This window comes from Crotalus tigris, unplaced genomic scaffold (genome assembly GCF_016545835.1).
Source record: "Crotalus tigris isolate CLP2741 ecotype Arizona unplaced genomic scaffold, ASM1654583v1 scf7180000019068.10715455, whole genome shotgun sequence".
In the NCBI taxonomy this organism is placed as follows: domain Eukaryota; kingdom Metazoa; phylum Chordata; class Lepidosauria; order Squamata; family Viperidae; genus Crotalus; species Crotalus tigris.
In genome coordinates, this window is record NW_024097358.1 from 31485 (window position 1) to 58526 (window position 27042).

At 45.2% G+C, this 27042-nt stretch overlaps 1 protein-coding gene across 2 annotated transcripts in view; it reads left to right on the top strand.

Moving 5' to 3' along the window:
- Nucleotides 1-4588: 4588 nt before the first annotated feature.
- IGDCC3 (immunoglobulin superfamily DCC subclass member 3) overlaps nt 4589-27042 on the top strand; it is a 59350-nt gene continuing 36896 nt past the window's right edge. The window contains exons 1-2 of one of the 2 annotated variants that reach the window (XM_039358867.1): nt 4589-4689; nt 14756-15061. In XM_039358867.1, coding sequence (XP_039214801.1) covers nt 4605-4689; nt 14756-15061 — 391 coding nt within the window. In that variant the 5' untranslated portion in view covers nt 4589-4604. Of the gene's footprint in view, nt 4690-14755; nt 15062-27042 lie in introns of those variants that run through there. The other variant, XM_039358868.1, reaches the window with a different exon arrangement.

Consider the following 27042-nt stretch of genomic DNA (forward strand, 5'->3'; position numbering starts at 1 on the left):
ATAGATAGATAGATAGAAGACAGACAGACATCATAATATTACAAGGGATTCTCTTAAATTTAATTAAAGGTAATATCTACAGTATTAGCCTTCAAACATTGTTCTAATCAAAATGGACAAGATCTAGTTAACATACTAGCAATTATTTAACAAATGGTTTGAAAGCAAGTAAAAACAGTTATAGATCATTCTGCAAGGAAAGAAAAATGTACTAATCATTTTGCAACATTAATTCAGCTGTGACCTATTGCTATCAATAATCAAGCTCCTTAATTGTGTAACGTCCATTATCTTCCCATTCTTCCTATTAAATATATAAATACCCACCTGTTAAAAGATGATCTTAAAAAACAGGAGAAAAGAAAAAACAGAGTCAAAAATCATTTCACTGAGATAATTGGTTGGGTTTGCATTGTTATGATCTTTTCAGCCACAGTTTAATTTCTAATTCATACTGCAGTGCCTGGAATTATACCATGCCACAAATGATCATAAACCACAAACAAATTTAACCCAGCTAATGCCTCTGTTATTAAGTTACTCCTTTAAAAAAATGATGAAATGTATAACTCATGCTAAACAACTGCCTATTGTCTCTAAGCCATGCTTCCCAGCTTAGCATAATGACTGCTTGCACAAAACATGAATTACCTCCATGTATAGTTCACCCAAGTCAATAAGCCAGTAGGGGTGACTTGTTCTGGATAGATGTGCTGTGTTTACATAGTTGTTAAGTCTTTAGATTAGGAGTTCCCAAACTTGGCAAATTTAAGACATGTGGACCTCAACTTCCAAAATTGCTGGCTGCGGAATTCTGGGAATTGAGGTCCACATGTCATAAAGTTGTCACGTTTGGGAAGTCCTGCTTTAGATCATGCTTTGTGGACCGCTAATATTTCTGGTATTCTGGTTGATAGAGGTAAAAAGCCCTTTTTTGAGATCCGCAAAACCACATGCTTAAGGTCCCTCCTTCACCTTCTCATCCCACACAGAAAAAACCCTGATCTCTTCAGATAAGCTCTCAGAATCCATTTTATTTCAAGGTCTTCTGTCATGTCAGACCAAGTTGTCCTGTCAAAGCATCCTTGTAGGAACAAGGACCATTAAAAATCGACTAAATTCCATCAAGCTTTTCCCCCCAAATCAACTTTGGATTATTATTTTTTAAAAGGAAACCAGATAGAATCCATTCAGGCTTGGCTAGCATTTACCTGTACAGATAACATAGCTCCCAGGTAATCTTTTTATAAATTGCAAAAATGTGCCATCTTGGTCTGGGAGACCCTAGCTGTTTTATGGAGTGGTGAGTACAGCTAGTGAGTAGCTTCTTACATTATGGTGAACCATAATGGTGGTTTATTTGATTTGGGTTAGCATGTGATACAGACCTGTCTATTGTGAGTTGGAAATCATGGTTCTGGCTTACAATTTAGCTAGTTGTGATTTATTTAATTATCCACTATTAGCAAAACAACGGCTTGTGTGATGCCAGAACTCACAACTGGGTGTTCCTGTTCATCTGTCAGGCTCAAACCATCAGGACCATAGGTTAAGTTGCAGTTCAGAGCATTTATTGCTCAAATCTATACCCAAGAATCTATCTATTCAACTAAATTTCAACACTAAATTGTCACCAGATAAGTATCAATGGAATTCAAGAGGGATTGATTAGACCATTTGTGGGAACATAATGATTCTAGACCGGGCATATGAAACTGCCAGCCCATGGGCCAGATGCGTCACACCAAAACTGCGCCCACCCCATTGCCGGCAATGGGGGAAAAGTCCCGATATGTAGCATGACATCAAGTGATGTCGCGAGTTTGACGTGCCTGTTCTAGACTGATGACTCCTTTAACAACACTTCCCAGTTCTGCCTGCTCTTCTACATCAGCCCCATTAAGCCCATTGCTAATATTGACAAAGTACTCAAGAGTGGCCTATCTTATTTGGGTGGAATGTAATTGTAGCCTCCTGCACCGAGTAACATTTCCCCCCTCTAAAAGTAGCAATTGTTGCATTTTCTGCATTTCATTCCCTTTCCTCTGGTTTTCCGACTAATTACCCATCAAAGTGCCTCTAATGCAGTTGGAATGGTTATTACCAGCTTGGGTGTAATCTGTTAGTGACAAGGGAGTGGAATTCAGTAGCCGTTCTGTGGAGCGAACTGTTTTGCTTGGCTATCTCCATCAAGGGAAGGAATCTGGTTTCAATGTCTGGTAATCCCTTGTCCGAAACGGTATTGTATGTCCTCTCCTGAAGACTTTGGCTCCTTTATAATCAGAACTGAGACTGAAACTAGATGACCAAAGAGAATAACCCATAAATGCATCGTTTTTAAGTATGAATACTTACAAATATTCCGACTGAAAGAAATGCGCCTGTACAGTATCTGGAAACTCTCTTATATAGATCAGGCAAATAGGCTGAACCACCAAATGGCATTAAGGGTAAGCTTGTGCAAGGGAAAATCCTTTGTAGAACATAAAATAACAGGATCGGAGGGGACCTTGGAGGTCTTCTAGTCCAACCCTCTGATCAAGCAGGAGACTGTATACCATTTTGGATAAATGGCTACCCAGTCTCTTCTTGAAAACCTCCAATGATTTTTGCTGAACACTATTGGTGCACATAATGAAATAATGCTGCTTGAAGGGTTTTTTTTACTTATAATATGCTGTGGATCCTTCTGCATGCCTCTTTAAGTTCCCACTGGACAGGGACCTTCCCAAGTGGCCTTCTTTTCTGCTGATTGTTTCCCCTCTTGGTTTTTCTTTCCAGTCACTTTTTGTTTGAAACCAACCAGGTAAAGAAACTCAGAAAAGTTTTGGTTTTATTGTGGGATCCCCAGCGAAACATCTGCAAAGAGGGGTGCCCCCATCTGGGAACCCCTGCACCCTGGGAAGCCCAAAGGTGCTTTTTCACAAGGTAACCGGACTTTGTTTTTCCTTGAAGATGTTTCGCTTATCATCCCAGAAGCTTCTTCAGTTCTGACTGAATGGCAGAGGATGGGAGGCTTTGTCTTCCTTGCAGTCTCCACAGACCTTCCTGGGAAGGATACTTTGTTGTTGTTGTTGTTAGTTGCAAAGTCGTGTCCGACCCATCATGACCCCATGGACAATGTTCCTCCAGGCTTTCCTGTCCTCTGCCATCTTCTGGAGTCCATTTAAGCTCACGCCTGCTGCTTCAGGGACTCCATCCAGCCACCTCATTCTCTGTCGTGCTCTTCTTCTCTTGCCCTCCATCTTTCCCAGCATTAGGCCCTTCTCCAGTGAGTCCTTCCTTCTCTTTAGATGGCCAAAGTACTTGAGTTTCAACTTCAGGATCTGGCCTTCTAAAGAGCAGTCAGGGTTGATCTCCTCTAGGACTGACTGGTTTGATCGCCTTGCAGTCCAGGGGACTCGCAGGAGTCTTCTCCAGCACCAGAGTCCGAAGGCCTCCATTCCTTGGCGCTCAGCCTTTCTTATGGTCCAACTTTCACAGCCGTACATTGCAACTGGGAAAACCACGGCCTGAACTATACACACTTTTGTTGGCAGGGTGGTGTCTCTGCTTTGAAGATACTTTGCCTCCCTCCAAGTCTGGTGTATGTGTGTGTGTGTGTGTGTCACCTGGGCACCAACCTGGCCCAACCACCAGATGTGCAGGCTTGCAGTTCCCATTATCCCTCTCCAGCCCAGGCACATGGGCACTGGAGGCCTGACCAAACAGCCACTGTTCCAGTTTTTCTCTGGTACTAGCTGGGTTTCCAGCCTGCTCGGAGCAGGGGAGATGGGTCTGCACCCTCCTCCGGGTTCGGCCTCTTCACCTCCACCGCCCGCCTGGCATTGCCCACCTCCCCAAATCTGCTCCCTCGAGGTCCTTCATTTCCCCCAGCCCCAAGCAAGACCCCCCTGGCCGAGGAGAGGTGGGGTGGTGGTCTAGGGAGTAAAAAGAACCAGGCGCACCCCATGCCCGGCTGCACGTGCGCGCGGAGGGGGGGTGGGTGGGTGTGGGGGGTCGGCTTTTTTTTGCGCCGCCTTTCGCCCCCCCCCTCCCTCCCTCGCTGCCCAGGACCGTGCGCGCCGTTCGGCTGGTCCAGGAGCCCCTCGAGCGCGGTGGGGAAAGGCGGGGGTGGGGGGGGGTCTCCCGCCCGGGCCGTCCACTTGCCCCGCCGGCCGTTGCTCGCCTTTGTTCTGCCCCTTCGCGGGCCTCCCGAGGGAGGGGCCTGAGCCGGGGGGCAGCGCAGGCGGGCGGGCGGGAGCGAGAGGCCAGGCTGGGCGCAGCAAGCGCAGCAGCAGCAGCAACGCCAGTGGCAGCCCGGAGCGCACCACGCGAGGATGCTGCCGCCCGGCAAGATGGCGCAAGGCGACCCCGGCCCCTGCCCGAGGAGGGGGCTCTAGCTCGGCCTTCGGACCCCCCGCCCCAGCCGGCTTCTCCGCCCCCACCCCCTCCCACCCCGTCCCTGCGCTCGCAGCCTCGGACGGGCGCGCTTTGTCCGCCGCCCTCGCCTCGCCGGAGCGAGGCGCCCCACCCAGCGCCGCCGCTTCTTCGGCCTCGGCTCGCCGGGGGCGGCTCCGGGCGGTGCTGGGGCTGAGCCCACCGCCGATCCCCGCCCGGAGCCCATGGCTTCTCCGCCGGCGCCGCCTCGCTCGCTCGCCTCCCCGCTGCTGCTGCTGCTGCTGCTGCTGCTGTTGGCGCTGGGAGCAGGTAAGCGCGATCGGCCCGGGGCGGCGGGTGGGGAGGGCGAGGCGCGCGGCGGAGCGGAGGGGGATCGGGGGTCGGAGAAGACCGGGGAGGCAGACGCCCTTCCGTCGGCCTTGCTTTCAACTTGGGGGCTTGGATCAGGGAAGGCGTTTCTTTCTTTCTTTCTTTCTTTCTTTCTTTCTTTCTTTCTTTCTTTCTTTCTTTCTTTCTTTCTTTCTTTCTTTCTTTCTCTTTCTTTTTCTCGTTCCTTCCTTCCTTCTTTTTCTTTCTTTCTTTCTCTCTTTCTCTTTCTTTCTTTCTCTTTTTCTCTCTCCTTCCTTCCTTTCTCTTGCCTCTCCTTCCACACCTCTTTCGCCTTCTTTCCTTCATCTTGCTCTCCTTCCATATCCTTCCTTCCTCTCTCTTGATCTCTCCTTCCTTCCTTCCTTCCTTCCTTCCTTCCTTCCTTCCTTCCTTCCTTCCTTCCTTCCTTCCTTCCTTCCTTCCTTCCTTCCTTCCTTCCTTCCCATATCCCTCTCGCCTTCCTCCCTTCCCTTCCCACCAGATTGGGGCACCCGCTCCGCACCCTACCCGACCGGTGTCCTGCCTTCCCCCGCGTCTTTCCCGCTCGTCGCGGGTGGCTGCTGGGTTTGGGATCCCCTCCCCTCCCCTCTCTGGAAAGCACATGGTTCTGTCAACAAGGCCTCTTCCAAAGAGGGAAAAGTGCCAAGGAGCAGTAAATAAAAACCGCGTCCGCGCTCCGCCTGGGCGCTGCCGGGAGCGCGTTGGAGGCGGCCGCTTTTTCGGCTCTGCGCTTTCCTCGCCTGCTGCCGCTTCTGCTTCTTTCTCCCGGACGAGTTCACGCAATCCGCTTAACCCAGTTACCCAAATAGCCCATCGCCTCGCTTGGCATAAGGCGGAAAAGCGTGAAATTAACCTGACGGGATGGCATGGCTCTGCAGCTTAGGCTAAACTGCAAAACCAGCCACGCTTAACTTGAAGGAAAATTCACCTGTCGTGTGAACGCAGCTGCCCGGGTTGCAGTGAAATACGGTGAGGAGTCCTGGGGTGCCTTGTCGGGCATGTCGGAACTGGGCAGTGCCCAGCTTAATCCGGCGAGGCAGTTGACAAGCAGAGGCCCCAGGAGTAGCTTGGCCCTGGCAAAGATATCCTGTCTTTGGACAAGGAAGATGTGTTGAGCTTCTCAGTGGCTCTGGGCTGCTGCTGGATTATAAACCAGATTATAAACCAGCCTGTAATAGTGGCATTACCTTTGATTTGGCTAATCCCTCCCATTCTCTTGTCCCAAAGCTGCTTTTTCCGAAAGGCAACTGGACTTTCCTGGTGTTTTTTTTTTCTTTGAAAAGGTTTCGCTTCTCATCCAAGAAGCTTGTTGAATGAACTGAAGAAGATTCTTGGATGAGAAGCAAAACATTTTGAAAGAGAACAAAAACTAGGAAAATCCAGTTGCCTTTTGAAAAAGCACCTTTGGAACAACCCTGACCTGGATGATTGAGAATCTCCAGAGACATCCTCCCATCCCCTTCCCTTCTTGGGACCTCCAGTAGCCCTGAGCATGATAAGAGTTCCTCCTACTGCTTCAATGTATTGAAACCAAGCCACAACTTTGCAATTGTAACTGGGAACGCCTTTATGAGTCCTCATTTTTTAAATTTCAGCCAGGGAGGTCTGCAGGGTGTGGTCGAAAAAGTCAAGATGGGGGCCCCCAACAGCATGAGTGAGTCCCCTATTTTCTTGTTTGTGACAGGCTCTATGGATTCTGAATTCAGCAAAATTGTGGGATTTCTTCTGAGCTCCGTGAACAGGCTGGGTGTATCTTCTCTTCCTCTTCTCTTCTCTTCTCTTCTCTTCTCTTCTCTTCTCTTCTCTTCTCTTCTCTTCTCTTCTCTTCTCCTCTCTTCTCCTCTCCTCTCCTCTCCTCTCCTCTCCTCTTCTCTTCTCTTCTCTTCTCTTCTTCTCTCTTCTCCTCTCCTCTCCTCTTCTCTTCTCTTCTCTTCTCCTCTCCTCTCCTCTCTCCCTTCTCTCTCTTCCCCCTCTCTTCACTTGAAGTTTCTCCTGGAGTACAATAAAAAAAAAATCTGGACATTCCTATAAATCCAGGAGACCTGAGTCACGCTCTTGCCTTTTAAAACAAATCAAGGAAACTGATCCAATGGGGCAAATCTCAAATGGGTCGGCAATAGAACGAATTTCTTTTGGAAAAGGGTGGAATCAGCTCTCCCCCCAAAGGCTGATGAATTAGATTTTCCAATTCATGCTTTGGATAAGAAAAAGAGTGATTAATGGCACCCTGGCTATCCCATGGGTAATGGTGAATTAATTAATCCAGAATAAAAGGACCGGAGGTGTAGGCACACATGCGTATAAGGAGCTGGCTATTGGTTGTAACAGCCAAAGGAGGGAGGGACATGCTCCTCCTCCCATCCCGCTAGGCAGATTTTTGGGGGGAGGCCTCTGGGTGACTTCTGTTCAAAACAGGATGGTGGAGTGCACAGACTGTGTGTCTTGGTCTTGTAAGAGACGTTTATGGTTGACTGATACAGAATTTGGGAGCAATATTGGCAGAGAGACTACATCTTATGAGGAAAAAGAAATCTAATCAAATGGACTTTACAAGGAAGAGGGGAGCATCATTTCTCCAAAGCACCTGAGGCCAGGACGAGAAGTAACAAAATTTATCCAAGGGAAATCCAACCTAGAACTAAGGAGAAATTTCCTGACAGAACAATTAATCAGTGGAACGACTTGCCCCCAGAAGTTGTGGGTGCTCCAACATTGTAGGTTTTCAAGAAAAGATTGGATAGTCATTTGTCGGAAATTGTATATAGTCTCCTGCTTGAGCAAGGGGTTGGACTAGAAGATCTCCAAGGTCCCTTCCAACTCTGTTATTCTGTATGAGTGGCACATAAGTTGACCCATCAATTTACATCTTTGAAGCTTTCTAGTCACATTGTGCCTTAACCCCCTCTTCCAGCAGACCTGGGGAAACAATTTCTTTTGCAGATCTGGGGACTTTTAAGGAGTGAATTGGGGGTTCTTTACAGCTGAGCAAGTTTTAAGGCGCTCATTTTTGGCCCTTTAATATACTTCCCTTTCTAAGTTGGCAATTTGTGACCTCATTTTGGCACCAAGCCCTGGAGAGAGTCCTTATTTACTTTGCAAGTTTGGAGCATTTGTTTGGGTAACTCTGCTTACATTTTGATGGGCTAGTTCAGAGTTACATAAAGAATTCTTTGGCACTGATACATCTGCTTTTATTTATTTGTATGTTTGTATTTCATACTTAACAGCTCATCTCCCTCAGATGGGAGACTGGTTTTCCAAGTGCTGACGAGAAAAATTCCCTGGCTGCATTATTTCCTTTGGATTGGATGATTATTGAAGATACTGAATTAGGGAAGCAAATGTCTATGGAGATTCTCAGTCATCCAGGTCGTGGTTGCCCCAAAAATGCTTTTTTCAAAAAGCAACTGGACTTTCTCGTTTTTTTTCCTTGAAGACATTTCACTTCTCATCTAACTCCTGTTTACAACACAATCCTTTCAGCAGTTCCAGGAAGGTTCCACACCCATGTGCACTATTCAGGTGACCATGAAGGCACAGATAAATTTCCAAGTGGCCTCAACAACTCTCAGAAAGAGTACTAACCCAGATGACTGCAAGAAATATAAATCCTTCCATTCTCCACCATTCAGTCAGAACGGAAGAAGCTTCTTGAATGAGAAGCGAAACATCAAGGAAAAACGAAATCCAGTTGCCTTTTGGGGGAAAAAAAGCATCTTTGGGTTTAGGAAGCAAATGTTTGATGGCCAAGGATAGCCATTTAACGCTTGGGGTGCAGAAAGGTCCATAGGCTGGAGCACTGACCAAAAATGAGTGCAGCAGCATGATGAATATTGATGTGGTTAGAATTCTTGAAGATTCTCGTGTTAGGAGGGTGCTGTTTATAAAGTGCTGGGGAATAGTTTTTCAAATTGTGCGGAAGCTATTTTAGGATTTGGGGACTTAGACTAATGTTTTTGAGGGATACCAGCTGTACTCATTTAGCAGCCAACGTCTCAAAGGGGCAAAAAATCACCATAGGAAAATAAAAATCCTAAACTTTGGCCTGAGATTTGCAAAAGCTTTTGTCAGGACAAATTTGCAAATTTTGAATGGGCCACACCGGTTATAGGTTGCTAGTGTAATTTTATGTCATAAATTGAGGAGGGCGTTCCAGCCAGGCCACTGAAATTAAGAGGGGCAACTGGGAGGATGCAGTGCTCCAAGGAAGAGTTTCATAGGGTCTCTCGTCACCCATTTCTGCCCCAAAAGTACTCATATTGCAAATTTCTGTCTCAATCTCTGATAGGTTTTCTCTGCAAACCTTACACATAGGGAGTTCTTGACTGATGACCACAATTGAGCCCAAAATTTATGTTACTAAGAGTGACAGTTATTAAGTGAGTTTGGTCCCCTTTTACGACTGATTTTGCCATAGTTGTTAAGTGAATCTGGCTTGCTCATCAATTGTGCTTGTCATGAGGTTGCAAAAGGGGATCACATGACCCCGGGATACTGCAACCGTCATCAATACGAGTCAGTTGCCAAGCATCTGAATTCTGATCATATGACCATAGGGATTCTGCACGGCCGTAAGTGTGAAAAGCAGTCATAAGCCACTTTTTTCAGTGCCATTGTAGCTTTGAACCATCATTAAATGAATGGTTGTATGTTGAGTGGTACCTGTATACATTTTTCTAAGGACAAGACTTTAAAAGTACTTATTTTTGTTTAGGATTTTATCTGTTCTTCCAGCATGGGGTTTCAGGCAAGAGCTTCCCCCCCCACCACCACTACTTCCCCCCCCAACGTACTTCCAGCTCCAGAATTAAATGGTGTCATTTATATTTAAGTAGGGCCTCCCTTTTTAAATTATTCAAAGGTTTTAGCTTTCATTAATTCCTCTGTCTATGTAGGCTGAGTTTTGTTGTTGACGTTGAAAGGGACTGCTTTCCCTTAAACTGCTGTAATAAGCCATTTTATCCTGCTCTGTTCTTCTTTCTCTTGCTTAAAGTACAGGCTGGGTATCGTTTCACCGATTTAAAAAAAAAAATATGTTGACATGATGTATGAAATTCAAGCTGGCCTTCTGGGCAGAGTTTAAAAGGGCCAAGATTGGATCCGCTCTCATTTCTAATCTAAACAGTGGAGCAAAGAGGAGATTGGTTTACTAGGGTGCAACCAGCTCTTGAATGAATGCCGATGAGAATGGGTCAAGAGTTCAGCCAGTTCTCCGGGAATTTTGACCAGTTATTTACACATTCATGCAGCCTTTGCAGATTTCTCCAGCCCACCCAGGACCCATTGTCTCTGCAATGAGCTTCTCCAACCTATTGTCCTTCAGATCTCTCTCTCTCTCATCTATCTATCTATCTATCTATCTATCTATCTATCTATCTATCTATCCATCCATCTATCACAGGTATTCCGCGACTTACCAGCACAATTGAGTGCTAAATGAGACATTTCTTAAGTGAGTTTTGCCCTATTGCCACAGTTGTTAAGTGAATCATTGCAATTGTTAAGTTAGTAACACAGTTGTTAAGTGAATCTGGCTTCCCCCATTGACTTCGCCAGGCAGAAGGGTCACGTGATCAAAATTCAGACACTTGGCGACTGACTCATATTTATGACGGTTGCAGTGTCCCAAGATCATGCACTCTCCTTTTGCAAGCTTCTGACGAGCAAAGTCAATGGGGAAGCCAGATTCACTTAATGACCGGGTTACTAACTTAAGAACTGCAGTGATTCACTTAACAACAATAAACTGGGGCGAAACTCACTGAAAATTATCTCGCTTAGCAACAGAAGTTTTGGGCTTAGTTGTGGTCATAAGTTGAGGACCACCTGCACTCCCTTGTGAAGGTTTCTTCAGTTAGCAGAATAATTTGGAGAAGAACTATCTTTCTCCACTCTTCCCTTGTTAAACTCTTGAAAGTCAGAAAGCAAGCTAAGATTTATCTACGACTTGCACATCTGCCACCAGCCTTCGTAGAAAAGTGCAATGTCTCCAAGTCCGGATGTTGACCCTGAGCGACTCCATCCTGTCAGCTAATTCTCTTAAGAAGCCATCAAGTTTAGCTATTTACGCTGAGCTGGGTTGGCAGGGATGGGGAGCTGAGTTGTGTCTCATCCAGATGGTGCCAAGATAAGAGGGGCTGAGCCCGAAGCCTAAAAATACAAATTCACCTCTCTTGAGATTCCAAATCGTGCTGTAGATGGGTCAGATAAGGGGAATCCGAGGGTGAGGGTCTTTTTACGGTAGCAGGGAATAGTTTTCCTACGATAAAACCTCCCTTTGTGCCATTTCTGTCAAGCCCTCTGTGACTTTGCAAATGGAAAAGTCAGAGCTGAGGGGGGGAAATCTTAGGCATTTGTTTGTTTGTTTGTTTGTTTGTTTGTTGTCAGAGCTGAGGAAAAAATCTTAGACATTGTTTATTTATTTATTTATTTATTGTCAGAGCTGAGGGGAAAAAAATCTTAGGCATTTTTTTATTTATTTATTGTCAGCTGAGGGGAAAAATCTTAGACATTGTTTATTTATTTAGTGTCAGAGCTGAGGGGAAAAATCTTAGGCATTCTTTTATTTGTTTGTTTATTTATTGTCAGAGCTGAGGGGAAAAAAATCGTAGACATTGTTTATTTATTTATTTATTGTCAGAGCTGAGGGGGAAAATCTTAAGACAATGGATGTATGCATATATGTATGTATTTATTTATTTATCCCAAAAAAGAGAGGCCCATTTCCACCTTTCTTCCTTGCAGCTATTTTATCTGGAGGGCTGACACATGAAAAGGCTTTGGGTTTAGCTCTGAAGCATCTGAGAACTATTAAGAGGGATGTTTTTTTGTGAAAATCCAGTTGCGGCTTTGTCTTTACTTGTTACATCCTGAAACAAATTTTCCGCCATCCTCCGGGTTGGTGGGTTGGTTTATGTGTCTTCCTCCCACCTCATTTTGATTTCATTTGGAATAAAGATGGAGTAAGAGAAACTCTTGTCAGACTTTCAAAATTCTGTTAACACTCTCTAAAGAATCCATGGTACTCCTGTTTCATGACTTAACCTACTTTAAAGGGCTGACAGATGTTCCAGTTTAGCATTTAATTTAACATTTTATTCGTGGCTATGACTGGAGCTGTAGTGCTTTCCAGTCTGCAGGCCCTCCTCCTAAGTATCTTAAATATTAAGTCTCTCTGTGTGGTTAAAATGCAGTATTGCAGGCAAACTCTTATTGAATACACAGCATGGTAAAGTTGAAGCAAAACTAAGTCTGAGATTTCCAGACACCAGTTCATAAGATTAAACAATAGTTTTTCCAGCCAAACTTCCAACCTCTCGCATAGTCCATTGAAACAATTTCACTTTGTTATGGGAACTGTCTGCTTCCTCTCCACACCTGCTGCAGTGTCCTTGGAAGCATTTCAGGCTCTCATGGTCATCAGCGGAATTATAGAGGTTTTGTTTTTCCATCTAACCCAGCAGTTCTCAACCTATGGGTCGCGACCCCATTTGGGGTCGATCGACCTCTTTTGTGGGGTCGCCAAACGTGGCGATCCGCCATTTTGTCGCCTCCGGGGGCGCGGCGCGCCTCCGGGGGGCGGTGCTGCGCATGCGCGCCGCGCGTGGGGGGCGGCGCCATGCATGCGCGCCGCGTGTGGGGCGGCGGCGCGCCTCGGGGGCGGCACCGCGCATGCGCGCCATGCGTGCGGGCACCGCCGCGCGTGTGCGCCGCGTGCGGGGGCCCGCCCCCATGCGCGCCACGCGGGGGGGCACCACGCATGCGCGCCGCGTGCGGGGGCCCCACCCCCATGCACGGCGTGCCGCGCATGCGCATAACGTTTGTGTGACGGGGATCGCCGTCACACAAACGTTGAGAACCGCTGATCTAACCCATTCTAAAGCATTACCTCCCCTGCCCCCCTTACCCTAATGGCAAGTTGAAATGAAGAGGCACATAGCTGTCAATTTTTTTATTTTTGACATGATGTTGTAAACCACCAACTGTTGTAAGGAAGGTAATAAAATGAGGCAAAAACCCATTTAACAACTGTCTTGCTTTGCAACGGAAATTTTGGGTTCAATTGTGGTTGTAATTCGAGGACTACCTGTACAACAATTCGCTTAACAAAGACCAGTTGGTGATGAGAAAATATGCACCTAACTGATTGGTGAAGAAACGCCCAAATATTTAAGAAATGCCAAGGGCCGCAAGCCTGGGTATTACGCCTGGCTGAACATTGAACTTGTTACTAGGTAAATGCGTGTAGGCATGACATGTCATCCTTTCAACATTGCAATGTATGCAGGGGCCCATTTTGATCTGAAAGGGTATCATCTTTGCCAATCTGAGATGTTTTCCCTTCAGGCAGCAGTTTAAGTAATATCCAGCCAATAAGTGACTTATTAGGAAACGAGTGGCAATTCTCAATTAATCATTTCATTTACCTGTTTCCATTTGTTAAAAGAGGAAGTGGATCCAGTTCAGTTTCATTTCTTTTTTGTGGTTCTGGTGGTTTTCCTTGACCTGCAGCTGCCTTTTGGTTCTTTGAGGAGAATTTCAGCTTTAAAAAAAAAAAAAAAACAGAAAAAGAATCCACGTTTCTCATTCCAGCTTGCCTCTTTTTGGTGTTTCAAGCATATTCTACCGGGTCTGAGTTGGCCTCTAACATAGCCATTCTTCTGCCTTTCAAAAGTGACTTTCTCACCCCACCGAGGGCGAGGTCAAAGGCCAAAGGGCTGCAGGGTTGCCTGCCCGGGAATGCTGTCTCTAACATTCCTCTTCCTACAATTTTGAATGTCAAACAATCTGAATTGTTAAGATCTGGAATCCGATAAGACAAAAAAAATAATTGAGCCCAGAGCATTCTCTTGATGGGTTGATAGAACCCTACTTTTTGACTGGCTGCTTAATTGTTTGTGAGACTGACTGGTTGAATTTCTGGCCTGCCCTCCCATCAAGAGTTCAGAGGAGTCTTCTTAGCATGGCTTTCTCCAGGAATTCTGGGAGTTGAAGTCCACGAGTCATAAAAGAGCCAAGGTTGCCTACCCCTGGGTTGGACTGAGAGACAGTCGCTGACTCCAGTCACCAGTTGAATTGTAGTTCTGGTGGACTTGAACCTGGATCAGTCTTCCTCCAACATCATCATCATCGTTCTACCATCTACCTATGACCAATCTAAGTTGCACATGTAGGTTCTAGAGTAGTGCTTCTCAACCTTGGCCACTTGAAGATGTGTGGATATCACCTCCCAGAAATCCCCAGCCTTGTCCCCTCCTTGGAGAAGAGCAAGGAGAAGGTGGAGCAAGGATCCCCCAAATGCCAATTCTAGTGCCCCCAAGGGCAGATAACAAACCAGACCAGATGGTGCCACATTGGGGTTCCTCAAACCCATCCTTCCATTATGTTACTCCTGAAGCTCAAGAGCGAGTCGTGTCCAGTGCGTCCCAATCCTCAAGTTAAGACCACAACTGAGCCCAATATTTCTGTTGCTAAGGGAGACATTTTTTACGTGAGTTTTGGCCCACTTTACAACTTTTCTTACCATAGTTGTTAAGTGAATTGCTGCAGTTGTTAAGTTAGTAACCTGGTTGTTAAGTGAATCTGTCTCCCCCGTTGACTTTGCTGGCCAGAAAGTCGCAAAAAGGGATCACATGACCCCAGGACACTGGGGGGGGGGAAATGAACATCAAAACGTCAAGTTGGGGTCATAAGTACCCCCAGGTAGGTCTATCAGAATATTGAACGGTTGCTAAGCAACCAGTCATAAGCTGAGGACATTTTGCAAAGTGATTTTATTTTTCTTGGCGATGCCGAGGGTTAGAAACATGTTTTCTTTTTAGAATCCGACAGTTTAAGACTTAAGATCCTTAGGGAGCCACTGGATTGTTTGTTTGAGCTCCCCTTTTCTAAGCAGGAGCTCCTTAGCACGTTTTCCCCAGCGTAAACACTGCAGCTCCCTGCATTGTTTCTCTTTCCTCCTGTGGGCTTTCAAGGACAACCTCTTCTCTTCTCTTTTTCATTCCAGATTTCGGCTTCTCCACTGAACTGGCATTCACCGTAGAGCCCAGTGACCAAATTGCGGTGCAGGAGCAACCCCTGGTCTTGGATTGCCAAGTGGAAGGGATTCAACCCATTAGCATCACGTGGCGGAAGAACGGGATGCTGGTGGCCGAGGGCGAAGAGCCCTTGACGCTGGCCAACGGCTCCCTCTACTTCTCCCACTTCTGGAAGCAGAAGGAGGACGGCACTTCCGACGAAGGGGAATATGGCTGTGTGGCACGGAACCACTTCGGTTTGTTGGTGAGCCGGAAAGCTCGGATTCAGGCAGCCAGTAAGTGGTCTTTCCTTCCCAAACCATGTGTATTCATATGTCCACTTTGGACTGACAAGGTTTCTGCCCCTGTCAAAACCAATTCTGGTTTGGCTGGTTTCCAGCGGGCTTGAGAATGTCCCTCCAATTTCTTGAGATGTTGTACAGCTAGTCCTCGACTTACAACCATTCATTTAGTGACCGTTCAAAGGTACAATGGTACTGGAAAAAAGTGAATTATGACAAAGTGATTTCCACACTTAATGATCATTGAAGCATGCCCACAGTCACGTCATCAAAATTCAGGCCCTTGGCAATTGGTTCAAGAACAAAGAATCAAGGGCACAGATTAAGTTGCAGTTAAGAAGATTTATTGCTCAAGCCTATAGACAAGAATCTAGACAACTAAGATTCAGTACTAAATTGGTACCAGATAAGGTTCAACGGAATTCAGGAGAGGTTGAACTTAGACTACTTGTGGGAATGTAAGGACTCTAGGCTGATGACTCTCTTAACTCCACCCCTCCATCCCCACCACCTCTGCCTGCTCCTCTCCTACAGCCAGTAACTGCACCATCCCTGCATCTCACTCACTGGAGAACTTGATCAAAATGATTTCTTTCTGGAAATCAATTTCTAAGGCAAGTTCTCTTTCACCCAGCCGAATGAAGGGGGAAAAAAAAAAACAGGTTGGGAAAAATGCCAGATAACATTTTTTTTTTTTTCCCGCAAGGGCACTTGGATGCCCATAGCAGGCTGGGTGGGGACAGGTTATCTTCCTCTCCATGGCCTGTTTTTTCAAAGAGAGGCAAGTGCTTGAAACTTAATTTTTTTTTTAACAATTGGGTTGCTGTGTTGCCTGGGGGGTGGGGGGATGGGAGGGGTCAGTGTCCCTTGCTAAATAGCCCCATTAAGCCTGAACCTGGGATCTTCTCCTCGGCTCCCCCCCTCTCCCCTGTCTTGGCAGGAGCAGATGGCCTCTTGAATGGAGCTCGGAGACCGTGCAGTTTCCCCTGTTCCTTTGTTCTCCCATTCTTCGGGGCTGAATAGAGCCCTGCCAGAGTAAAAGCAGATTCTGCTGGCTGAGCCCCGCCTGGGAGAGGAAGCACCAAAGGATGCAGAGGCTGGAGAGGGTTGAGAAAGAGGCCTCCTGGCTCCACAGGTCTTCCATCCTTAAGAGGAGAGGGAAAATTCTCCAGAACACACACACACACACACACACACACACACACACACACACACACACACGCGCAACTAGCATGTCCTTTCATTCAGTTGTCTCTCCACCCCCACCCCCACCTCCCTGCCCTTCCTTTTTATTTTCTTGCTTAGAAAAAGGTGTACAGGATGGGGATGGTCTCTCCGCTTGCTCTTTCCCATGGCACTGATTGGGTCTGTAGCTGGGGGGGCAGGAAGGTTGCAATGTAAACCAGATGTAAGTCGTTTTCTCTCCCGCTTCTCTGCTTCTCCCATCACGGGAAGGCGCAAACTGTAGGTTTGTTTGTTTATTATTTCAAGCGATGCCCCCATCAGACTGCCCTTAAGGGACCTGAGCCTAACGATAAAAATCAGGATAGACGTGCATCTAGGAATGTTGTCGATTTAGCTCAGAACTCAAAGGTGCTTTTTTTTTTTTCCCTACCCAAAAGGCAGCTGGGGTATTTTTCTTTGAGAACATTTTGCTTCTCATCCAAGAAGCTTCTTCAGAACTGAGAAGGATGAAAAGCAAAATGTTTTCAAAGAAAAAAGAAAAAAAAATCAGAAGAAAGTACCTTGGGGACAACCGTGACCTGGATGATGGGAGAACATCCATAGAAATTTAGTTCAGAAGATTTGCTGAAAAGGAAGATCTCACTCTGGTGATTGTAGAAAGAGAAAGGGGTCAATGCCACAAGTCTTTCATAATTTGGAAGCAAATGCAGAGAAAAAGTGTTTGCTTGGAGGCTTCAAATCAACCTCAGGCAACAGAGTTTTCTGAAGAGTTTCTTCCACTGAATGTTGTGCTGGAACAGTTTTCTAGGGAGTCTTCAGAGAAAAAAGTTAGATCCAAATTTTGTGCTGCCGGGAAGCAGAAATATGCCCATCAATTTCCTGGTCCAAAGTCCGTCCCCTGCATTGTTCGGTCCCATTCCATGGTGTTCTGTTCTGAAGATGTTCTGAATTAAAACAATGAAATTAGATGCTGTCTCAGCAAAGCACCAGCTTCTACAGTAGCAGGCATGGATTATCCAGTAAACTTTCTGGGTCTACACAGACCAGGGCATGGTCAACCAAGTCAAGATGGTGATGACACACATAAAAGCAGGCAGAACTTCATTAGACTTTTGTGATTGCCCTCTTGATTTATACGACCATACTCCAAAGACACCCCTGTGGTAGCTAGAGTACTAATGCTAGCATAGCCCATTCAATAATTACCAACAGGAAGAACCCATGAAACATACCATAAAGTCTGATGTTTCTGGTGAACCATGGTTAAACACATGACGGCATTTTGCAGCCACATTTTTGGGATTAGGGAGCAGAACCATATCTTGAGTTTTCTGGTGAGACCAGGAAGAAGTTCTTAAAGGTTCTAGTTTTTTTTTACTTTTCTGTCTCTCAGAGTCACCTCATTAAGGAGATTGGTGGCAAGATAGATAGATAGATAGATAGATAGATAGATAGATAGATAGATAGATAGATAGATAGATAGATAGATAGATAGATAGAACATCTAATCCAGAATTCAACTTGAAATCCATTCCTAATTTAAACCTTAACTCATGGATTTATACTACATCCAAAATTTGATCTTCTCTATGTATAGAGCTTCATATTCCAGGATATCTAAGACAAAACAATTCTAATAATATGTCTGATCAGGGCATGATCATAATTGTTTAAAATGTCTGGAGGACAGCATTTTGGGAGACTTGACCGCAAAAGCCACTGAGAAAACTTTTCATAGTTCTGCAACTTGAATTTGAAGCTTCCTTATCTGTTCCTCTGGTCACAGAAATATGTTGGGGTGGAAGAAGTCTTTTCTTCTGCTGTGCTTTTAGACACTAACGGTACAGGGCAAATTTGACAGGGCAACCTCAACCTTCAACGGCACCTAATTTCCACGAAATCTGGCCTTCCGCCAGCGACAATAAATCCCTTGGCGTTGGAATAACAGACAAAGCACACTTTCTGATGCTCCCTGGCATAATTACTCTTTTATGCCAGCCCTTTTCTCTTGCAAATGCAACCCCCACTTGCTAAAGTCAATTTCTCCCCCCCCCCACACCCCAACATAATAATTGTGAGGGGGGGCAGATAAGTTGCCTGCGTTTCTTAACAGAAAAACATGAGTGATGTTTTGACAGCCGATGGCAGGTACTTTCCTGAAAATGTAAAATCCTTCATTTGAATCCCATTTAGACAAAACCGGCAGACTTTTCAATGGGCCCTAAAGAGAGGAGCATTTTTAATGGTGACTTTTAAAACAGGACTTACCCCAAACTTCACAGCTATTCAGCAGGAGGATAATTCTTTGCTTCCCAATTCCCAGGACTCTCCCTCCTCACTGGAACCCTGAATGCTCCATTGAAAAGCTGCAGTTTTCTTAATGTTGGCCTAAAAGGCAGTTGATGAAATCCCTTATTAATCCCTAAAGCTTAATTTTTTTTAAAAAAGGGGGGGAAAAGTCATCTGGAGTGCCTCCTTCATTGACACTGCCTTTCAAAATAAGACGTGAGAAAGAATGCAGTGATCGTTTGTTACTCAACGCAGCTGGGGTCATTGTTATCGTTTGCATTTTGCAAAAGTTGGGCTTATTTGTATTTCGAATCCTTCAGAAAATGATCTCTCCGTCTTCTTTTACTCAAATGTTTGTCCAGTTATTTATTTATCAAATTTAGATACAGGTATCCTCGAGTTATGACCACAACGGAACCCAGAATTTCTATTGCTAAGCAAGACAGTTGTTAAGTGAATTTTGTCCCATTTTACGACCTTTCTTGCCACAGTTGTTAAGTGAATCACTGCAGTTGATGGTTGGTAAATAAATCTGTCTCCCCCCATTGACTTTGCTTGTCCTAAGGTCGCAAAAGGGGATCATATGACCCCGGGACACTGCGACCGTCATAAATAGGAGTCAGTTGCCAAGCGTCCAAATTTTGATCACGTGATCCTGGGGATGTTGCAATGGTTGTGTGAAAAATAGTCACAAGTCACTTTTTTCAGTGCTGATGTAATTTTGAACGGTCACTAAATGAACTGTTGTAAGTCAAGAGCAACCTGTACTGCCCCATCTGACTCTCAGAGTTATTTACTGAAGTTTTCAATCCGAGGGATAGATATCTGATGCTTGAGTCTTCATTGACATATTGCAATTTTGGGTGGAAATCCCCTGCAGTTGGTGTGGCAAGGGTTAGTACATTCCAAGGACTCTGCCTAAGTATTTTTTTTGTTTTATTTTGACTGATGAAGTCTCAGATTAACAAATTTTGGTCCAGTTGCCATGATTTAACCCAACAACGGTATTCTCAAAGCTCCCAGCTTTGATTAGTTCCTCTTTTTAGGTGCTCAGGCTTGTGTGAACGTAGCTCTCAGTTTATGGTTGATAGTGGATAGATAGATGTCCCTGGAAAAATGAGGTGATTCACTAGCTGAGATGTGGGCTGTGTGAACTTATTATCCTTGTTTCAACCACCTTCACATATGGCTTCATACATCACCTTTTCTTCCTTCACCTTCTCTTGCTTCTGCAAGGATCTCATCAACTCCAGTCAACGCTGTCTAAAAAGAGTGTCCCAAATCCCTTTCTCCTCCCAGAAGCTGGGTACCCCTGGAAACCTTCAGAAGAGGAGGACCACTTCAGTTTTATAATGTAGATGAGCCCCATTTCCCCCCCCCCCTTAAAATCCAGGGCTGGGAAAGGAAAGCAGCAAATTCACAAAGCTTTGGAGAGCTTTGGACAAGAGAGGGATTTGCAATTTTAAACCAAGAAGGAAGGCTCAAGATGATCACCATAATTTTAGGAATGAGGGAAGGGGGGGGAGGGGGGAGAGGCTCCTTTCCTCCCAAATAAGCTGCTTTTGGGGGGGGCGGCAAAGGGGGGGTCCGGATGTTTCAGACCACCCTGCCCTGTGCAAATAAATGAGCTGGTCCATAAATGGTCCATAATTACAAGGCTGCCTTTTAAGGATTCCTCTAGAGAGTTTCTGAGTAATGGGGTCATGCGGGGTCAGCAGAGAGCAGCAGAGAATAAATCTGAAAGCACTAAGTCTCCCCCTCCCCTTTTAGAGCTCGGCATAAAAGGTTTATTTGTAGAAGGGCAGCTTGGGAACGGCACCTTCACCACCACCCCACCCCCTGACCTGCAAGTCCGAGAGAATAAATAGCCAGAGATCAGCCAAGCAGCTTGCAAAATCATGGTCTGAGGATGAGGAGAAAGAAAGTGGCACAGGGGGGGTGTCCTCGACTTAACGACCACAACCGAGCTCAAACTTTTCCGTTGCTAAGTGAGACATTTGATCAGGGAACCTGGCCCCGTTTTATGACTTTTCTTCGTGGATTGCTGCAGTTGTTGCGTTGGTAACCAGGTTGTTAATGCTTCCCCACTGACTTAGCTTGTCAGAAGGTAGCAAAGGGGGAATCACATGACCCCGGGACCCTGCAACCGTCCTAAAAACGAGTCAGTTGCTGAGTGTGTGAATGTTGACCATGGGGGAGGCTACATTGGTCATGTGAAAAATAGTTATAAGTCACTTTTTTCAGCACTGTTGTAACTTCGAACAGTCACTAAACGAACTGTTGAAAGTTGAGGACTATGTGTACATGAAGTAAAGATCAATCCGGGAAGGGGCTGGAGAAGCCAACAGGCACCTTGTAAGACTGAAACTAGCCAAACCAAGTTAGGCGGGGGTTAAAGGTAAAGAGAAGTAGGGAAATCTGCAAGTTGGGATCCAAGGGCAGCACAACTTTCCTGTGAAGCCAGGGAAGTGGATAAATTGGATAAACCATAGTTTAAATTAACAATATCTGTCCACTTTCATATTTCAGTGGCATCTTTAAAAAAGCATATGAAAACTCCTTTTCATTTCACTTCAAGCTTCACTAAAGATAAATATAGTTATTAAGATTATGATCCGGGCATGTATTTAATAAGTTGCCAGGCCCATTGGACATCCAAAAGTCCAAAGAGTTTTGGAGGGCTCAGCTTGTAATTGTTCTGATGGAAAAGTTGCAATCGGTGTGTTGTCCTTTGCAGAGCAAGAGAAACTCAGTTGATTAGTGCAAAAAACAAAAAAAGATTTATTCTCCAAAACACTTGAGGACAGGACAAGAAGTAATGGGTCAAAGCTTATCAAAGAGAGATCCAACCTAGAATTAAGGAGAAATATCCTGACAGTGAGAATGTTTGATCAGTCAAACAGCTCTTGGCGCAACATCACTGGAGCTTTCGAAGAAGATACTGGACAGCCATTTGTCCAGAATGGTATAGAGTCTCCTTGCATGAACAGGGGGTTGGACTAGAAGACCTCCAAGGTCCCTTCCAACTCTATTATTCTATTCTATTCTATTTCCACCAAGCTGAGGCTCCACTCCACTCCACAGTTGCTTTAGCCCAGGGCTTCATGTAACTCATAGCAGATGGCCACTAAAGGAATGCAGCCCTCAATCAGAAAGATAGTTATCCCACCCTGAATTAGTCAGTGCAGCATTAATTAACCATGGCCTCACTTGATATGGGCCCATTGATCGGATAGATAGAAAACTCCCAGTTCTCTCCCAGGTACCCCAATGGGTATGTTCAACCAGTGGAACAGCTTGCCTTCAGAAGTTCTGGGTGCTCCATCACTGGAAGCTTTTAAGAAGAGATTCAGCACCTACTTGCTGGAATGGTACAGGGTCTCCTGCTTAAGCGCAGAGGATTGGATTAGATGACTTTCAAAGTCGCTATCAGCTCTATTCTGATTGAAATTGATTGGAGTTGTGGAGAAGAAAGGATAGGTGCCCCCTGCAAAGGCATTGGGTGACAATTCCATCATCCCAAAGTGTGTGTCTCTGTGTGTGTTTTTTTGTCTGATGGGGAACAGACTTATTGTGGTAGGAGAGAGTTGTGGACTGGGAAAATATGCACTGGGCTGCCTTTTTGGAGACAGGCGAGGCTAGCTAATCGCCGGAGTGGAATTCTATGAAGCAAACACAATTGCAACCCAAAGAGAAGGCAACTCTGTGCTTTTCAGGGTGCGCCACACATGACTGTTTTCATTTAGCCCTCTCTGGCTGGCCTGTCTCTCCACATCAGGGCTCGGCTTTCATCATGCAACTGTCCCGTCCCTCCCCCTCCTGCGCCCCCCTCTCTTTAGAGGCCCTGGAAGCTAAAGGCTGATGGGCTGTGTGACGGGAGCAGTGACCTCTGAGTAAGTAGTCGAGCAGATGGCCACTCCTCCTTCCCCCAGAGCCCCTGGGGGCACCAGCCCCTGACCTCTGCCTTTGCAGAAAGCCACTCGGCTATGCACAGGAACCGGCCAGACCCTCTCTGTTTCATGAAAGCCCCTGCCAGTGCTGGCCTCTTTCAAGCTGAGGGGGTGGGAATTTGTCACGGTGAATCTTCGGGGGGGGGGCACCAGGAACTTGAAAAACCCTTCTGGCTCTTGTACCCTTAGGAATTCAGTAGGTCCAGGCCGGGTCCATGAGCATGGCGGTATGCCAGATGTTGGCTTACTTGTTGGAAAAAGCGTTCAGTGATTTCCGTAGATTTCCCTCCATCAAGAGCAGCCTAAGAGTAACAAAATAACAGAGTTGGAAGGGATCTTGGAGGTTTTCTAGTCCAACCCCCTGCTCAAGCAGGAGTCCCTATCCATTGCAGGCCCAAACTCTTCTTAAAAACCTCCAACGATGAAGCACCCTAAACCTCTGGAGGAAAGCCGTTCCATTGATTACTCATTCTAACTGCCAGGAAATTTCTCCATAATTGGAAGTTGCTTCTCTCCTTGATTAATTTCCATCCATTGCTGCTTGTCCTGCCTTTAGGTGCTTTGGAGAATAAATTTGACCTCTTCTTCTTTACGGCAGTCTCTCAAATATTGGAAGACTGCGATCATGTCACCTCTAGTCCTTCTTTTCATTAGATTAGGCATACCCAATTCCTTCACTGAAGCAGTAGGTGTGAACTTAAATGGACTCCAGAAGATGGTAGAGGACAGGAAAACCTGGAGGAACATTGTCCATGGGGTCGCGATGGGTCGACACGACTTCGCAATTAACAACAACAACAACAACCCAATTCCTGCAACCGTTTTAACCATTCCTAACACCACCCCAGTGGATCACAATATACTTTTCTACTAATTTTCTGGGTTCAAAAGCTACATTGAGCTAAATCAGTGGGGTTCCCATGATCTGCAAACCATAAAAAGCTCTGCATTTTTTTTTATGGTTTGTGGGATTTGCAAGCCAGGTGTTGTTTGTTGGTTTGTTTTTGCTAAGCATCTTGCAGAAAGACTACTCAGAGACAGGCAGAAAGGGTTCACGTTTGCTCATCCGAAGATGGGGCTCAACCAAAATTTGAAACAGTTTGAAACCTCAAGATCCTTAGATGTATAAGCCTTTTTGTAAGAAAGTGCATGTATACCTTTGTTATTAGCACAGGTTGCGAAATAGGTTGTGCTTAGAAATACTTGGTTAAGAAGAGCTTGCCTCAGCCAGTTGGTATGTATAGGAATAGTCATCTGGTTCCTATTAAGGTGCGAAATGTACTCAGCTTGTACTTCCTGAACTTAAAAGTGAGTGGAATGCAATTGTACTTTGCAATGTGTAGTTCACAACTCTGGGGAGGAAAAAAACGCATACAGAAGTATGTTGGTGGAAATCCCAAATCTGCCTATTTTAGAAAGGCATGCTAAAATGTATGCAAATTCTATTACAGACAGTTTCAACAAATGGACAAAGATGTAACAAAGGGATCAGTCAAACTTAAGAGAGGGAAAAAAAATAAGTGAAATTAAACGTGAAATAATTCACAGTTCCATATTTATAACTGCTAAAATAGATTTAACAGAAAGTAGATCGGAAAACACATGGATGACACTTTGCAATGAATAGGTATCTATGGAAAAATGTACAAAAAAGATGTTGAGTATACAACATTTTTGTTGAATATCCAAAAAAAGAGATTTTGGAAAAAGTGTAAAAAAAAAAGAGCAACTAAGATTATTAAAGGCCTGGAGACTAAAACATAATGATTGCAGGAACTGGGTATGGCTAGTCTAGATAAAAGAAGGACGGGGGGGGGGGACATGATAGCAGTCTTCCAATATTTGAGGGGCTACCACAAAGAAGAGGGGGTCAACTTATTTTCCAAAGCACCAGAAATGGATGGAAACTAATCAAGGAGAGAACCAACCTAGAACTAAGGAGCAATTTCATGACAGTGACAACAATTAATCAGTGGAAAGATTTGCCTCCAGAAGTTGAATGTGCTCCATCACTGCAGGTTTTCAAGATGAGACTGGACAGCTGTTTGTCCAGAATAGTATAAAGTCTCCTGCTTGAGTAGAGAGTTGGACTGGAAGACTTCCAAGGTTCCTTCCAACTCTCTTATTCTGTGTTTTGTTATCTTTACAGCCATCCTGGAGCTTCCTTTGCCATACCTCAGCTTTTCCCTGCAAGTTGAGAAAGGCCCCGACATAAATACATACTTTGATGCCTTTCATTGTGCAACTCTCCGTTTCCTTCCACATTTGAGAAAGGAAGAATTTATAAATGAAGTGGCCCATCAGTTGGTTAATAAGGCCTCCTTATCACATCTGTTTATCGGTGTTATGCCCTATAAAATGCATGGTGGGCCTCTTGGGGTAAATCAGTTAAATTGGAGATCAGAGGAGGGGTGAAGTTCCACACAGCATACAGATACCTCTGTTTTGTGACACTGCAGGATCTCTGTGTTAGGCGGGGGTGTAAAGACAATTAAAGAAAAAAAACGAAGGTTGCAACATTCTGAATTCAGCATTTCTGGTACCTCCCAGTCATTTCTGAGACCAGAAAGTAGACCAAAAAAAAAAGACCAAAATGTGGTCATGATAGGCACTGGTGGCAACTGCATATCCTTAATGAATCCTTCTGCAATTCTCAGTGATAGAAGCTTTTTTTTTTCCACACTGCAGCCTTAACTTGGTTATGGAATTTGTCTGGATTTGCACAATACACAAATCAGAAATCAACCAGGTTATTACAACCTCCTTGTGATGTCACATGCATCATTAAACCATTGTGCAAATGATATTAATGATACTGTGAGGTCCTGCATATATGCTTCTGCTGGTCAAGTTTCAAACCAGGGTTACCGAGTCGGGCAAATGTATTTGCCTGACCTTTATTTGTTAAATGTGTTGTTTTTTTAAAGCATAGCCCCTGCAAAACCATTGAAGCAACAAATCATAATTCGAATTGTTTCTCCTTTCAGAATTCACCATATGCTTCTTCCTTCGTTCTGAGGATCAGAAACTTTATTTTAAAGGGAAAAATGTTTAGTGGGCTCTATACTGCAACTTAGTCCTCAACTTACAAGAGTTATTTTTGTGACCGTTCAAAGTTATGGCGACACTGGGAAAAAGTGACTTATGACTATTTTTCACACTTACGACCATTGCAGCATCTCCATGGTCATGCGATCAAAATTCTGGTGCTTGGCAACTGATTCGTATTTATGACTGTTGCAGATCATGGGATCCCCTTTTGCGATCTTCCGACAAGCAAAGTTAATGGGGAAGGCAGATTCACTTAACCACTGAGGCCAGAAATGTAAAATGGGGCAAATTCACGTAACAAATGTCTCACTTAATGTGGGTCTCCATTGCAGTCCTAAGGCGAGGACTATGTGTAATAGCCAGAGAAACTTGCTTTTCATTTTACATACAGAGGCAACCAAGCCATCAAATTTGGCATGCACCTTAAGCCAACGGGATTGTTTTTCCCCGTAAATTCCTTGTCTTCAGCCTGTGCATTCTCTACACAGGGTGCATTTGCTTTTTTAAAAGCCTGTCATCGTATGGTATTAGTTTAATAGGGGGAAAGATAACCCTCTCCTTTGGCTGAGAACGCCGCGAGAGCCAGGCCAAATGGAAGATTTATTCCCTGCATGCAGTCTCTGGTTGAGAGATCTGAACACGGAGTTAAGCAGCAGCTCCCTAAGGTGAAAAGGGGTGCCATTTTTAGCAGGCGGAAGGAGGGACGGGGAGGACACGATGTCATTTTGTCGTTAGCTCAGCTTCAAAGGGGGCAGCCACTAGGCTGAAGGGGAGGACAGGATGGAGGGCTGGGAAGTAATTAGAGCTGGTCCCCGGGGGTAGAGACCCTCTGATTTCTTTCACCTGGTACACAGCTGCTGGGGGCAGGGGAGGTTGAGAGGAAGCTACAATGAAAAGGGGGCACAAAAAAGGGAAATACGCATTTTTCTCTCCAAAGCCCTTTTGGTTGAGGGAATCCAGATATCCAGACACGACATTCCTGGGGTTGTCCCTGATGTGATTAAAGCAGCCCTTGGTCCTGGTCAGCAGCACCTTAGATTTCCAACAGGAAGAATGGGTTCCTATTGCCGTATCAAAGATGAACCCACTGAGGAGGGAAATGCATCTCCTTTGAAAAGACCTGATCTCTGAAAACTGGGGGAGAGGCTGCTGGTCATTGGGTGGAAGATTCATGTAGAGTGGGACCTAGGTACTCATCGTTCATTGGTTCTGGGAGCTGTGATGAGTACCAAACACAATGAGCACCCAACAGATTGTCCCCATAAGGAATAATGCGGCGAGTCACAAGGCAGCCAACGTGGACAAGTGATAATGATAATAAAAAGTTGGAAGGGACCTTGGAGGCCATTTAGTCTAACCCCCTGCTCAGGCAGGAAACGCTATACCATTTCAGACAAATGGCTGTCCAGTCTCTTCTTAAAGACTTCCAGTGTTGGAGCATTCACAGTTTCTGGAGGCAGGTTGTTCCACTGATTAATTGTTCTAGGTTGCTTCTCTCTT